The sequence below is a fragment of the Acanthochromis polyacanthus genome, chromosome 15 (assembly GCF_021347895.1).
Source record: "Acanthochromis polyacanthus isolate Apoly-LR-REF ecotype Palm Island chromosome 15, KAUST_Apoly_ChrSc, whole genome shotgun sequence".
Classification (NCBI taxonomy): domain Eukaryota; kingdom Metazoa; phylum Chordata; class Actinopteri; family Pomacentridae; genus Acanthochromis; species Acanthochromis polyacanthus.
In genome coordinates, this window is record NC_067127.1 from 16440586 (window position 1) to 16453477 (window position 12892).

At 39.9% G+C, this 12892-nt stretch overlaps 1 protein-coding gene across 2 annotated transcripts in view; it reads right to left on the reverse strand.

Moving 5' to 3' along the window:
• Nucleotides 1-2498: 2498 nt before the first annotated feature.
• The window catches only part of LOC110949323 (striatin), a 29055-nt gene continuing 18661 nt past the window's right edge, over nt 2499-12892 (reverse strand). The window contains exons 7-17 of one of the 2 annotated variants that reach the window (XM_022191286.2): nt 12677-12839; nt 11606-11716; nt 9370-9513; nt 9142-9278; nt 7659-7834; nt 7019-7066; nt 6805-6926; nt 6556-6723; nt 6326-6466; nt 5506-5694; nt 2499-4076 (exon numbers count right to left, since the gene is read on the reverse strand). In XM_022191286.2, the coding sequence (XP_022046978.1) occupies nt 3907-4076; nt 5506-5694; nt 6326-6466; nt 6556-6723; nt 6805-6926; nt 7019-7066; nt 7659-7834; nt 9142-9278; nt 9370-9513; nt 11606-11716; nt 12677-12839 (1569 nt within the window). In that variant the 3' untranslated portion in view covers nt 2499-3906. The remainder of the gene's footprint in view (nt 4077-5505; nt 5695-6325; nt 6467-6555; nt 6724-6804; nt 6927-7018; nt 7067-7658; nt 7835-9141; nt 9279-9369; nt 9514-11605; nt 11717-12676; nt 12840-12892) is intronic. The other variant, XM_022191287.2, reaches the window with a different exon arrangement.

Here is a 12892-nt window from a genome sequence, read left to right on the forward strand (position 1 = left end):
GCTAAAAAACAAAAAAACTAAAACAAAAAAAAAGTCATAGTAATATGTCAATTAAAAAAAGTCTATAGTATAGCATGTCGATCTAAAAACGTCAGAATAGCCTTTGATCCACAAAACGTTATGTCCCGGCTGTCTGAAGTAGGTGATGAGCAACATAAAAACAGTCCAAACACTGGTTTCCAGAGGGTTAGACAAGTATTTATTTGAAAGAGTAAGTTTACAACAACACAACATGTGAGGGGGTGAAAAGCAAATGGGTGTTAGTAAAATAAAAATAAATAAACAAAACTAAACTGAATTTCACGCTGACATTGATGTAAATTCCAACCAGGAACAAAGTAAAAGATCATCAATACGAAAAAAAATACTCTTCCTGTTCACCTCTTAAAACCCCAAAACACTAGCCTAGCCGCGCTAGACAACCCACGGCAACGAATTTAATTCTCTGCCAGGGTGGGTCTAGCTACCCTCGGTAAGCCTCGAGGTTGGATGCTCCTAAAACTGGCCGGACGAATCACCATGAAGTGTAGAGTCAGAAGGTGGGCGTAACTAAGTAACGACAGAGGCGCGACGATTTTGACAGAAACAACCGGAAACAACTAGCCTAGCCGTGCTAGACAACACACGGCAACGAATTTAATTCTCTGCCAGGGTCGGGCAACAAAAATGACAACAGTCATTGAGCTCCATTAGCACCGACTCTGAATAATCTTTCTGTTAACATGTCAGTAATATACTTGAACTTCACCGAACTCCCGCATCCTTTGATTTCCGATTTCTGATTTAGTTTAAAGTTGAAGCAGAAAGTTCACAAAGAAAGTTGAAAACCATCTTCTGATACCTGAAATCTCTGAGTTTTCACACAAAGAACACCTGAACATGTCAAACTGGTTTCATAGTAGAACTTTCACTGTAAAAACTTCATAGTATGGTGTGTTGCTCAAAAAACATTACGATCGCAGCTGTCTAGCGTCGCCGAGGAGCAACACACAAACAGGACAAACGCTGGTTTCCAGGAGGTTAGGAGGCTATTGATTTGAAAGAGTAAGTTTATAACAACACAACATGTGAGCAGAAAAATCACAAAGTCTGTCTTTAGTTCAGCTGAAAATAGTATTTCTTGTCATTTTTACTGACCAGACTTTTCAGGAAGTAGATGAAGAATAACTAAAGCTCTCAAGTAGAAGTCCAACTTATTTTGGATCCTTGTGGAGAGTTTAATCTTAGAGTTTGTAAAGCTGTTGAGTTTTTAGAGTCACATGGATTGTTTTGACATTTAATAGAGAGTTTAGTGTCTGATTGTAATTCTGTTCAGTGAATGGACAATTTAAGTTATGAAGATATGTTTTGTTTTTGCACTTTTTATTGTTTAGTTGGCTGATGTGGTCATCTTGAAGCTGTTGAGTGTGTGCATTAAAATCCTCCAAGACAAATGTTACAAAGCGGTTGCTGGAGTTATTTCAATTATGCATATATTTATGGAAAATACTGAAATGTGTTGTGCACATCCAGCCAGAGATCTTTCATCCATATTTTACATGAAGAACCATTTTCAATACTGCCTGCCTTTGCTCTGTTTTTTTTCAGATTTTTTTTTAAGCTCAATGTTTCTTTTAATCGTCACTTAATGTTATCTCTATAATAAGAATTTAACAGGCAAAATTCTCTTAAATTACACCAGAATGCAGGAAATAGGATCAACAATTTTCCAAATTTTCTGGAGTAGAGCCCCCAATTTTTTTGATGGTGAATTTTTAACACATTGAATTTTTTACTGGTTTTTAGAATTTTGATGAGCTAAATTCAGGCATAAAAAATTGAAATACATAATTTTGATGCAAAAAAAAATCTAAGTAAGAAATTCAGCAGCTATTAAAATTCAGAATGTGATGATTCTGATTTGCTTCCATAGTCCTGCAGGTCCAAATTGACCTGTTTTAGTTTGAAAATTTGTGGAAAAAACATTTTTACAGTGAAACTTCTGATGTCCACATTTTCAATATTTTGGGAAATCTTTGAACATTTTTTGGTGGCCAAAAAACAAAGTGTTAAAAATGTTTCTTCAAGAACATTCACAAAAAAAAAAACAAAAACAAAACAGTAATCATTTTATATATTTTTAGGATTTTTTTGGAAGATGTTTACTCATTTTTTGAAAATATTTACAAGAATTTTCTTGCCAAATTTGGGAGATTTTTTTCCAAATAAAACTTTTAAGAAATTATTGGAATTTTCTCCCTGAAGGTTTTGCTAATTTTCAGAATTTTGGGATTTTTTTCAGACAAGAAATATTTTATGGTACCTGTAAACGAGGATAACAGGAGGGTTAATGGTGAGTTTTTAAAAATGTAAAAAAAAAAAAAAAAGAAAATATCTGGGGCTCAAGTTGTAGTCCACAGTATCACTCATCGGATCCATTTCAGTTACCTGATTTGACTACAGAGATCTTTCTGGAAACAGCTTTTAATGTCTGTAAAATGACCAACATCAGAGCCCAATTAACATTTTACAGCAGGTTTTATTTTGAACATACTTCCATATACAAACCAGTGACTGAGAAAATGGCTCATTTGAAGCTGTACTCCACATGTACAACATCTTGATTGACTTTTTTTTTTTACCTCCTCAGTTTACAGTAAACTGGACTTGCAGGACATTTCTCTTCCCTCAGTGTTGGATGGTTAACTCAATGTTTCAAATAGTCCTAAAGTACTGCACTAATTTCCTGCTAAACACTGGACTACTGTAAATATCAGGACGTGATACATCACATTGTAGTCAAGCATGTCCACACAACTGGGGAAAACTACATACAGTACAAGCCATTCAATTCAAACAAGAGCAAACTGGCCAAAATCAGTTAGTTATTCCTAAGATTGACAACTAAGAACCAAGTTTGAATTGTAATTATATAACCAAGATGGTTTACTTTGGACACATATGTTTGTAATCTTACTTCTGAAGTGTACAATTACTTGAATCTAACAAACAGGCAATATATTTAATGGTCTGTATCACTCTACCAGCTTTGCCTTGAAATGCACAAAACTGATTCCCCAACCACACTTGTCAAAAAGGAGCACTCAAACTCACGCTGCACAGTAAATTTTAAGACTGAATATATATTTTGTTTATTATAAGCATTTGTAATTTTACATCCAATGTTAAAATCGACAACATTGTGACAACCGGCTCCAATTCTCCACCGTCCCCTCCCTCCCTGTTCCCCAAAACAAGCTTGTTAAAATAACATTTTTCAAGACCTTTTTAAAGCAAAGGCACATTTGTCAATACGTGTTTTAAAAAAGAAAATAAAGGCAGGCCAGCGAGCAGAGTCAGTCTGGGAAGCAGAGAAAAGGAAGTGAGAGGCTTCCACGACAGCTCCAGCCAGCCTTCAGTACCCCACGTTTCTAGAACAAACACAACACAAAACCTGACTTGGAGTAAAGGGCCTGGACCTGGTTTGTCTGAGAGGGAAGGTCGAGGGCCTGAGGGATCTGGGGTGAGCGTGAAGCCACGGGGGCAGAAGAAGAAGGAGCTTAAAACCTCATTTCTCCACTCCACACTAACACTTGTCCTGAGCCTCCTAGCTATGGAGGTTAAGTTTTAGTCTGTCTGCAGGGGCGCTGTGGCCGGTCACACCCAGGCCTGCCTGGATGGTAGATGGGGGACCAGAGAGCAGTTCTCCTCCTGACTGGCCTCCCTGCCGACCCTTTCTGTGGACAGTCACAGCCCGTTTGAGGCTAGCGGCTACATAGTCTGCCAGTCCGACAGGAGACCAGTGGGCTGTGTGAGGTGGGACTGGACCCCTGCCTGAAGGTCCTTCCCCTGCTGTGTCTCTATTGGTCCCTGATCATGGGAGGCTGAGTCAGAGAGCGGGGCTGTGGGGAGAGACGCAGCTCCGCGTCATACAAACACCTTCGCGAGAGCATCTGCGCCGGCGCTGGCAATGTAGCATTTAGACGGATGAAATGCCACGTCGTGGATTGATTCCTCAAACTTCTTTCTGTGGGCTGTGAATTCCTGGATGCAGGTTTTACTCTCCAGGTTCCACAGACGAATGGAGCAGTCATGACCTGTGGAGAAAACGACGAGTTACAAGTGATACAGCACTGAACACGCTGTGATTTCTAAAGAAAGTCTATTAAATATCTGTAAGTATGAACCACTTCCTCGGTGGTACACATGATGATATTAGGGTATCTGGGAAAATCTTCTTAAGTTTAAGCTGAATCCTCTGAATCCCCAGCAGTTTCTGGGCATTTTTCGCTCCTGTCGCATCTGTAATCACTGTGGGCTCATTTTTCACTGTAATAAGAAGTCCTGCACCTCAACAGAGCCATGGCTAGAAGTAGAGAGAACTTAGAAAGCTCCTCTATGCAGTATAACAAAGTTATAAAGTCATAACTCATAACATGGTGAAAGATGACTTTCTTTGAATATTCATTTTTAAAAGAAGTTCACAAACCCTGGAATGAACATTAAACATTTTTCCAAGTGCTAACAGTTGAGAAAAAAATATGGTTCTACATATTATAGATATTTTTTTGAGTTACATTCTTCATTTGTTTACATGTCTGCTCTGTGTAAACTCAGCCAAAATGTCCCATAATTTTGCTGGGACGTTTTGTGTTGGTTACAACTGAATCCACCACGGACGGCTTCTTGATTTTGCCGAGGAACACAGAATTTTTTTCTTCTTCTGTGTAATTTCATTTGGTAAGTGGAAATCGTTTATTTTTACAGAGTTTCTAAAAATAGATACACAGTAATTTTGATGAAATGTCTAGATTTTTTATTTTTTTTAGATTTGGTTGTTAAACATGATTAGTTCATGAAAGTGTTTTCTATTAAAGTTTAAAATCTGACAATTCTTTCTGTTTTCATGGTTTCTTGCTGTAATAAATAGTGTAACTTTGGCAATCTTAGAAAAAAATTATCACACTTGTAACACCTGCCAAAGGGTTTTGGTTTCAGAAGGTTAAATGTAAGAAACTGTATAATGATTTTGGCATGTAACAATGAGTTAATCAAACCTTTTACCTGTAAAAATTACTTTAACATGCTTAATTTACATTAGCATGTAAAAAGTTGAAATGTTATTAACTTTTTACAGAAAAAATGATGTAAAATATTCAGCTGTGAACATCAGATTTCATTCAGACTATGACTGAGGGAGCATGCTCCTTGTCACATTTAGATTATCTGTGACTAAATCTGTCATCTCATTACACACTTAGGGTAGACATATTGTATGTAGTTCAGACAGCAAAATTCAAATTCTGAAAAAGTTATACCCTCTGCTTCATTCCCATGCAAAATAAACATTAAGAGGAAATTTACAGCAAAACACATTTTTGGGCCAAGATTTTTCATATTTGCTAAATATTATAACAGTCACTGCCCGATTGAATCTGAGGAAACCAACCTATCAATGAACTCATGTATAAAGAAGACAGATAAGTTGGGCCTAGCAGAAGGAGAAACTTGTTCAAAGCTACTTACTGCCTGACATGAGATAAAGTCCATTAGGATCCACAGCTAAACTGGTGACAGCATCCAGGTGGGCCACCATGGAGTGGATCAGCTTCCCGCTGTTGTTGTCAAAGAACTTTATGTGCCTGTCCTCCTGCGCAGTGATGGTGATGGGAAGCGTGGGGTGACTGAGGACCTTATTGATCTGACAGGGAGTGCCTGGATAAAAACAGACAAGTCCATTACTCTTCACACAGCAGGAGCGAGTTTGTAGAGTAACTTTAGTGACAGTCAGCCAGAAAGAATAAGGTAGAAGTTTTCAGTTGGGTGTGAGGCGTGATAACTTTAGCTTTACCTTTTATCTCATGCAGTGTGGGAATACCTCATGAGCTGGGTCGTTGTTGATGCAGACAAAATTATCTATCTATCTCTAGATTTATTGTATAGACTAAACAATATAAATATTATGACTATTATATTCTTATTATTATATTAATATAGCCACAAAGGAGAAAAACTGTGTTTATCATCAAACACACATTTGCCACCACTCCAACTGTCTTTCCTAAAGCCACCACTAGATGTTAGTAAAGAGCTTTTCTTCTGACAACTCCTTCATCCCTGTCCATTTCAACACTGCAGCTGAATACACAGGTGGTATACCTGAAAACAATTTGTTAGCATTAGCTTAGCTTGGAAACCAATAAAGAGTCTTCTGTGGCCTTAATGCTGTTTCAGATGCAAACAAGCCCTGCAGTCAAACCCCAAATACTAATATAAAGTGTTTGCTTCCACCGCTATCATGCAGTGTTTTAGGTTCAACCCAGTCTCGAGACACATCAGAACCTACCTGGCTCCAAATTGGACTCCAGGCTAAGGACTAGCTGGCTGGTCTCCATGTTGAAGAGGCCGATCTGCCCATTTGTGAAGGATGTGACCAGATGAGCTGGTTCACTGCACACCAAGTCTACCGAGGAGGGAATTCCCATCTCTGGAGCAGAGAGAAGCACAGAAAGGCATGTTTAAATAATTCATTTTAGAAATATCTGAAACATCTTAAATCATGAATCAAAGTAGTACTTTTGTTTTCGTTGAATACTGCGAGGGCGGGGGAGGTGGTGTTGGCGTCCCACAGTCTCACGGTTCCATCTGCAGAGCAGGAGAGGAGGCGCTGGTGGGCGCTGCTGTACACCAACCCCCAAACTGAGTCAGTGTGTCCACTCAGCGCTCCACGCAGCACTGATGGGTCTGTCACAGAAAACATTACATCAGTTCCTCTGATTTGATTTCACAATCTTTAGATTCAAACAAAGCACTCAATGCTGTTACCGTAGGAGTCGTAGGGATCGATGTTGGGGTTGGGGGTGTTCCAGGACTGAATAGTTCCATCAACCCCTCCACTGAAACACTGCTCCCCTGTACTGCTCATCACCACACTCAGCACAGCTCCCCTGTAGTTTAAATAAAGAAGAATTTTTATTATTCATTATAAAATCAAAACCATCGCAGAGAAAACGTTTTTATTCATGTGAACCATTTTTACCTGTGGGCCCTGAAAGTGTAGATCGGTTCCACATCTAAAGATGTGCTCCTGTTGAAAAACAATGTGTCTATTAGTGTAACATACAAAACCAAACAGCATTGATACGTAAATATTTGTCAACAATTTGCTTTAAAGGTTTAAATGATTATCATTGGTGTTAAAACACACAAAGCTATAAATGGATCAGCTGCTAAACCAGCGGTGCTTCGCTTTGCGGTCTCATTTTCTTATTCCGGATTCTCTTGACTTTAAAATGACTTCAGTCTCTAAAAATAACACACAGCATTACTACAGACTGTGTGTGGGCTGCAGAGTTGTGACACGACATAACGAATCCTGTGAGGCAAAGTGTCGTCAGTTCTTTGTCACATGGGGACTATTTCCTGTCTATCATGTGACGGTGCAGAAACAAAGACAAGCTTCACTCCTCCTGGGGCTGTAATCAAACAACTGAGCTGTGCTGCCTCAGAAACAAGGAGGCTTCATGAGACACAGTGAGGCGTCTCTAATGGAACTGATAAAGGATGACTCGACTGAAAACAAATATACTTAATTATTAAATTTAAAACTGTTCATTTTGAACAGAGATGAATAAGGATAAGGACGGGGTAGTGGTAATGGTGGGGAAAGATCGACTCACTTTTTGGCAGGAGCTGTCTTTTGCAGGTTCCACATCTTGAGCGTGTGGTCTTCTGAAGCCGTGACCAGGACGGGCTCCACAGGGTGGAAGGCCAGAGCACGGATCCCATCAAAATGACTCCGCAGGGTGAATTTGGGATTCCATGTTTTCCTCATTGCATCCTTATTGTTGCCAATCTGAAGAGAAAACATCAGAGCTCAACATCCAACCAACAGTGATCAGAAAATGTAATCCATACTAGAACAGAAATGAAGTAAAAGGTGAGATTATAAAGCTCAAAAGGTGTGTAATTTATCTGTAAGTTTGCAATCAGCAACTCAATCATCTTTAATGCCTTTTCTTCATTGACACCGTTTTATTTTTTTGTATATTTTGATAAACATCCTGTAACCCGCTGAACTCCAAGCAGTTTCTAGGCTGATTTCACTGCGACATAATGTCCTGGAAAGAGCCCAGCCATTGCTAGAGGCAGAGAGAACTCAATCTCTTTTGTGCAGTGTAACAAATGACATAATACCAGTGGTTCAGAGGGTGAATCACATGTTCCTTTAACAGACACTAATATCAGTCAGCTTTAAAAAGCCTTCCACAGCCTGGTTCTAGCTACGGTATATGACCTTGACATTACAAACACCGGGGTGACCGGGCGTTCTCTGTAGCTGCACCCAGGCTCTGGAACAAGCTCCCCCCGACACGTGCACCATCACTGACCTGGGTGGTTTTAAATCCAAACTCTAAACCTTCCTGTTTGAAATGGCCTTTCATACCTTGTGGGATGGTGACATTTTATTACTTTTATTTCTTTTAGATGTTATATTTTAGTGCTGTTTTATACCTGTTTATCTTATTGTTTTATTGTATGTTTTACGGGCTGCACAGTGGCGTGGTGGTTAGCAGTTCTCGCCTTGCAGCTAGAAGATCCTCGGTTCAAATCCCGGCCTTCCAGGGATCTTTCTGCATGGAGTTTGCATGTTCTCCCTGTGCATGTGTGGGTTTCCTCTGGGTTCTCCAGCTTCCTCTCACAGTCCAAAAATATGCTGAGGTTAATTGATTACACTAAAATTGCCCATAGGTGTGAGTGTGACTGTTTGTCCTGTTTTAAGTTACTGTATTGTTTTTTAGTTGTTTTCTTGTTGTTGTTTTCTTTACTGTGAAGCACTTTGGGTTGTTGTAAAGGGCTATACAAATAAAATAAACTTTGATTACTGTTGTATATGTGATCTCAAGAAACAACCAAACAAAAAAATCCTGATATCATCACTCCACTTTCAAAGCAGCTTTCCTGACACGTTCGTAAAAATAGCCGTTTGATATGCAAACAACAAATTCTCAGCATGTGGTTTAGGAAATCTGATGCAGATTAGACAAAGAAGGTGAGATGGCCGTGTCTCATGAGGCCTCAATGACAACATGAACAGAAATAATGTTCCCCAGACACAACGTCCCATGGCTCCTAAAACGCAATCTGCTTCTTCATACTCACATCATATGCCAGACTGTCGGCCTCGTTGGCCACAGTGAGTCCAGCCAGCTCCCCCAGGCCCAGCTCGCTCTCCATGGCCTCATCTGTGCCCATAATGAATGACTTCCCTGAGGTGGCCGGGAAGGTCAGCGCTTCAACTAGGGAGGAAATGACACGGTTAGAAAGGAATTAAGGGAATGTAAAACGCCCTAACAAACAGTTAATCTATTAGTATTTTTTCTGGTGTACCTTCATCTGTTCGGTTTCCTTCGTGTTCGTTGAATCGAGCAACATTGGGTCGGGACTGAGGGGTGGATGGAGGCTGCATGTGGGGCAAGTCCTCTGCATCTCTCAGGTTGGCCAGCATGTCCTGCAGCTTGGACCGGTTGGGCCCTGTTTAACAAGTCAGGTCAACAGTTACCAAACACACATGCAGCCATGGAGAGTGGAGAAAAAGAAACATAAAACAATAGAAATAAAAACCAAGAAACTGTGAGTACAGGCTGAAAGAGAGAACATATGAATATGGAAGAAAAGCAGCACTGAAAGGGAAGAAATCAAATCAAATTATAGAATGTAAAAGAAGAGAAAATAAAGAGAAGTCACCAGCAATATCCTTGTTAAATAAAGAGGTAGACAGAGGCACATTCATCGTTAAATGTAGGCTGTGTGGAGAGAACAACTTAAGATCGAGATGGATTTTGGGAGCTCTCAGCCAAGCAGAAATATTAGGTGATCGATTATAGAGGTTTATTTTTTGACTGTAAAGCTTTCCCCGCAGAATTTAACTTCAACCACCGGTAAAGTAAAAGTTTGACATTTTTACAGAACTCTTTATGGCAGAGAGTTAGATGACAACAGTCTGAGGCTATAACCAGTGGCCAATTAGCTTAGCTTAGCATAGAAACAGCTAACTCTGAAGCTGTTGTCAGGCAACCGATGAAGACTTCTGGAAGACACAGGCCCCTGTCAACAAATAGTTTGACCTGTAACCAGCAGTAAATAGATGAGAAGATCAATTTAACACAGATCCAGTTATGTGAGTGAAATATAAGATACACTGGATGAATGGAGTTTAAGTCAGCTACCAGTGTCCTTAGATTATCACAAAGATCTGAAATGGGAAAAAGCTCCTGTGACCCTGTTGAAAGATTAGGAAATCCACCAACATGATGTTTTTAAACTAAGCTTGAGAGGTGGTGAATTTTCTCATCTTTGGTTAGAAGAAGGCTGAAAAGTTAATTGATTTCTAATCAAATCAAAATTTGAAACGACACAGTTAGCACATTGCAAAGGCTGTAATTTAGGAGATATGATGTGTGGCTGTTAAATAATGAGACTAATGCACTAATTTAATATTTAACAATATTATAATTCGAGCAAACTAGAAGCTGCAGGTTCTGTTTATGGTTGCACAATGATCACTGTTTAAAGCTGAAAGAGATAATGCTCCATCCCGTTTTAAATAAATGCACTGAATATTGACCTCAAGCTTGACTTTAAAAAATTATATCATAAATGAAATCTCAATACCTGCTAGAAAAATGAATAATGGTTAACCATTATAGAGCTTGTATTCAACAGATGGATTTATGAGCGGTGAAAAACTAGATATGCGTATTTCCTCAAATGTCAAACTAGTCCTTTAAAATCCATCCAGATGATCTCCTCCACACACCCACCAAAGTGATAAAGCACCAACACAGTGTGAAAAACAAAAATAGATTTCTGCAAAAACCAGAGGAAGCGAAGTGTAAAAAGTGGTGTTGTAGTCAAGTGAAGAAGAAAGCGAGATCTCATGATTTAATCACAACAGCAGGAAAGAAGAGCCTGGGTCTAATAAATGTAAAATCTAAAAGCTTTCAGTTGCTAAATGAGTCTGAAGTGGGCTGTGATTCTCAGAGCAGTAGTATTCAGCTGAGTCACTTCAGTGATTCACTGAAGAGGCTTTTAATTGCTATCAATTTACAGCAGCAGCAACATTGCTTGTTACTGTAGTATCAACATGGCTGACAGATGAGAATAAAGATGGTGATAATTATAATATTATGACTGGAGAAGATACAGAACCAGATGACGGCGGAGACTATTGCTAGCCCAGATGGGACACAGATGGACTTATCCTCAAGGCTAACTGTCACATTAATCTCTGATATCCGACATGTGGACAAGATGATGATGTGAATATAAATATAAAGTAAAAAATTTTTTAAATGGGACGGACAAACATGCATCAAGCATTATATTTTGTTTGGGTGGGGAATAATGACAACAGGCATCGCATGTGCAGCCATTCACTAGGAGGCAGAAGAGACTTGAAAAGACGAGAAGACAGAGGCATAATAAGGAGCAGCTAGAAAAGAAGATGCAGAAAAACAATGAAGATGTTTTGATTTTGATTGGAGGTTTTTTGGCTGAACTCAGGAAAGTCAGGCTCTACAAAGAGAGGAGAGGGAGGGAGGCAGCAACGCCTGACAGGACTTACTCTTCACCCCCTTTTTCCCCTTGCGCTCCTTTCTGTACTGCTCCTTGAGTTTGGTTATCAGGCCCGGGTCCACATCCCAGGCCTCAGAAATGGGACCTTGCTCGTCCTTCTCTACACAGGGGGAACAAAACCAGACCGAGAGGCTGTTGAGGAACTGCCCTGGTCGAGGCCCGAGTGGCCTGGCAGGGTGGGTAAGATGTGATACCTCTCATAAGCTCTCCTGGAGGTTTGATGAACCTCCAGGAGAGCAGTAGGTCTCTGAGACTCTGAGCATCTCTTCTTCAAGCAGGTCACTGTCATCTTAGTGATGTTACATAATCTGGAGCAGCATTTACAGACTTCTCTTTTAATCTGTTTAGGACTTGTTTTCTACTGGAACGAGTCAGAGTGGTGGGAGGGAAGCTAATGCCATGTGATGAATTCTTTGATTTGGATATTTGGATTCTGAGTCAGAACAAATCTAATCATAAAATCCTGATCCCTGAAACCTTCATAATAATCCAATTACTGCGTACATATGACTCAGATACTTAAATATGTGGTCAAATACAAGAGAACACCTCAGCATGACATTAGGCCCAATCCTGTTCAGATTTTGTCTAAAGATCAATGAGACTTAAAGGGAATCAGGTTGATTTGACAACACAGGGGAGTGGAAGACACATTGTGGTCACAGGCTGGCTATGGGAACACACAGTGGAAGAGATCACAAACTATGGGTTAAACACAGAAACTCCTAACATCATGGCTTATGACCACAGCATGATATATGAATGACAAGTACTTCATGAACAGTCACCAAAATATGAGCAAAAGTGAAAATTAGAGAAACAGGAACATTATAAAGCTACAGCATAAAATAATTAGTAATCTTTTCCAGAGCCTCTTAAACTTAAATACTGCATCTGTAGATTAAAATGTAATAAGCTTGTCTTTGTGCAACACAAAATAAAGTAGCAGTACCATTTGAGGTGCTCTAACTGTATCTGTGGTGTCTAGACAGCACTTTCATCCTTTTCAAACTCTTCTATCTGTGCTTCATGATGTTTTCTTGACTGATGCATGACTCACCCCAGTCTGTGCCATCTCCGGTGCCTCTGGACTCCGGCGAGGTGTCCATTTCGTCCGGGCTAGACAGAAAGTCAAAGCCTTTCAGTGCCTCCTCTGTGTCAGGGTCCTCACTGGTGTCCATACTGGCCGGTGACGTCGACGACGCGGGCTTCTTCCTCAAGATCTACGGGAATTATTGACGGTCGTTTTTCAACACCAACAGCTTTCACTTAACCG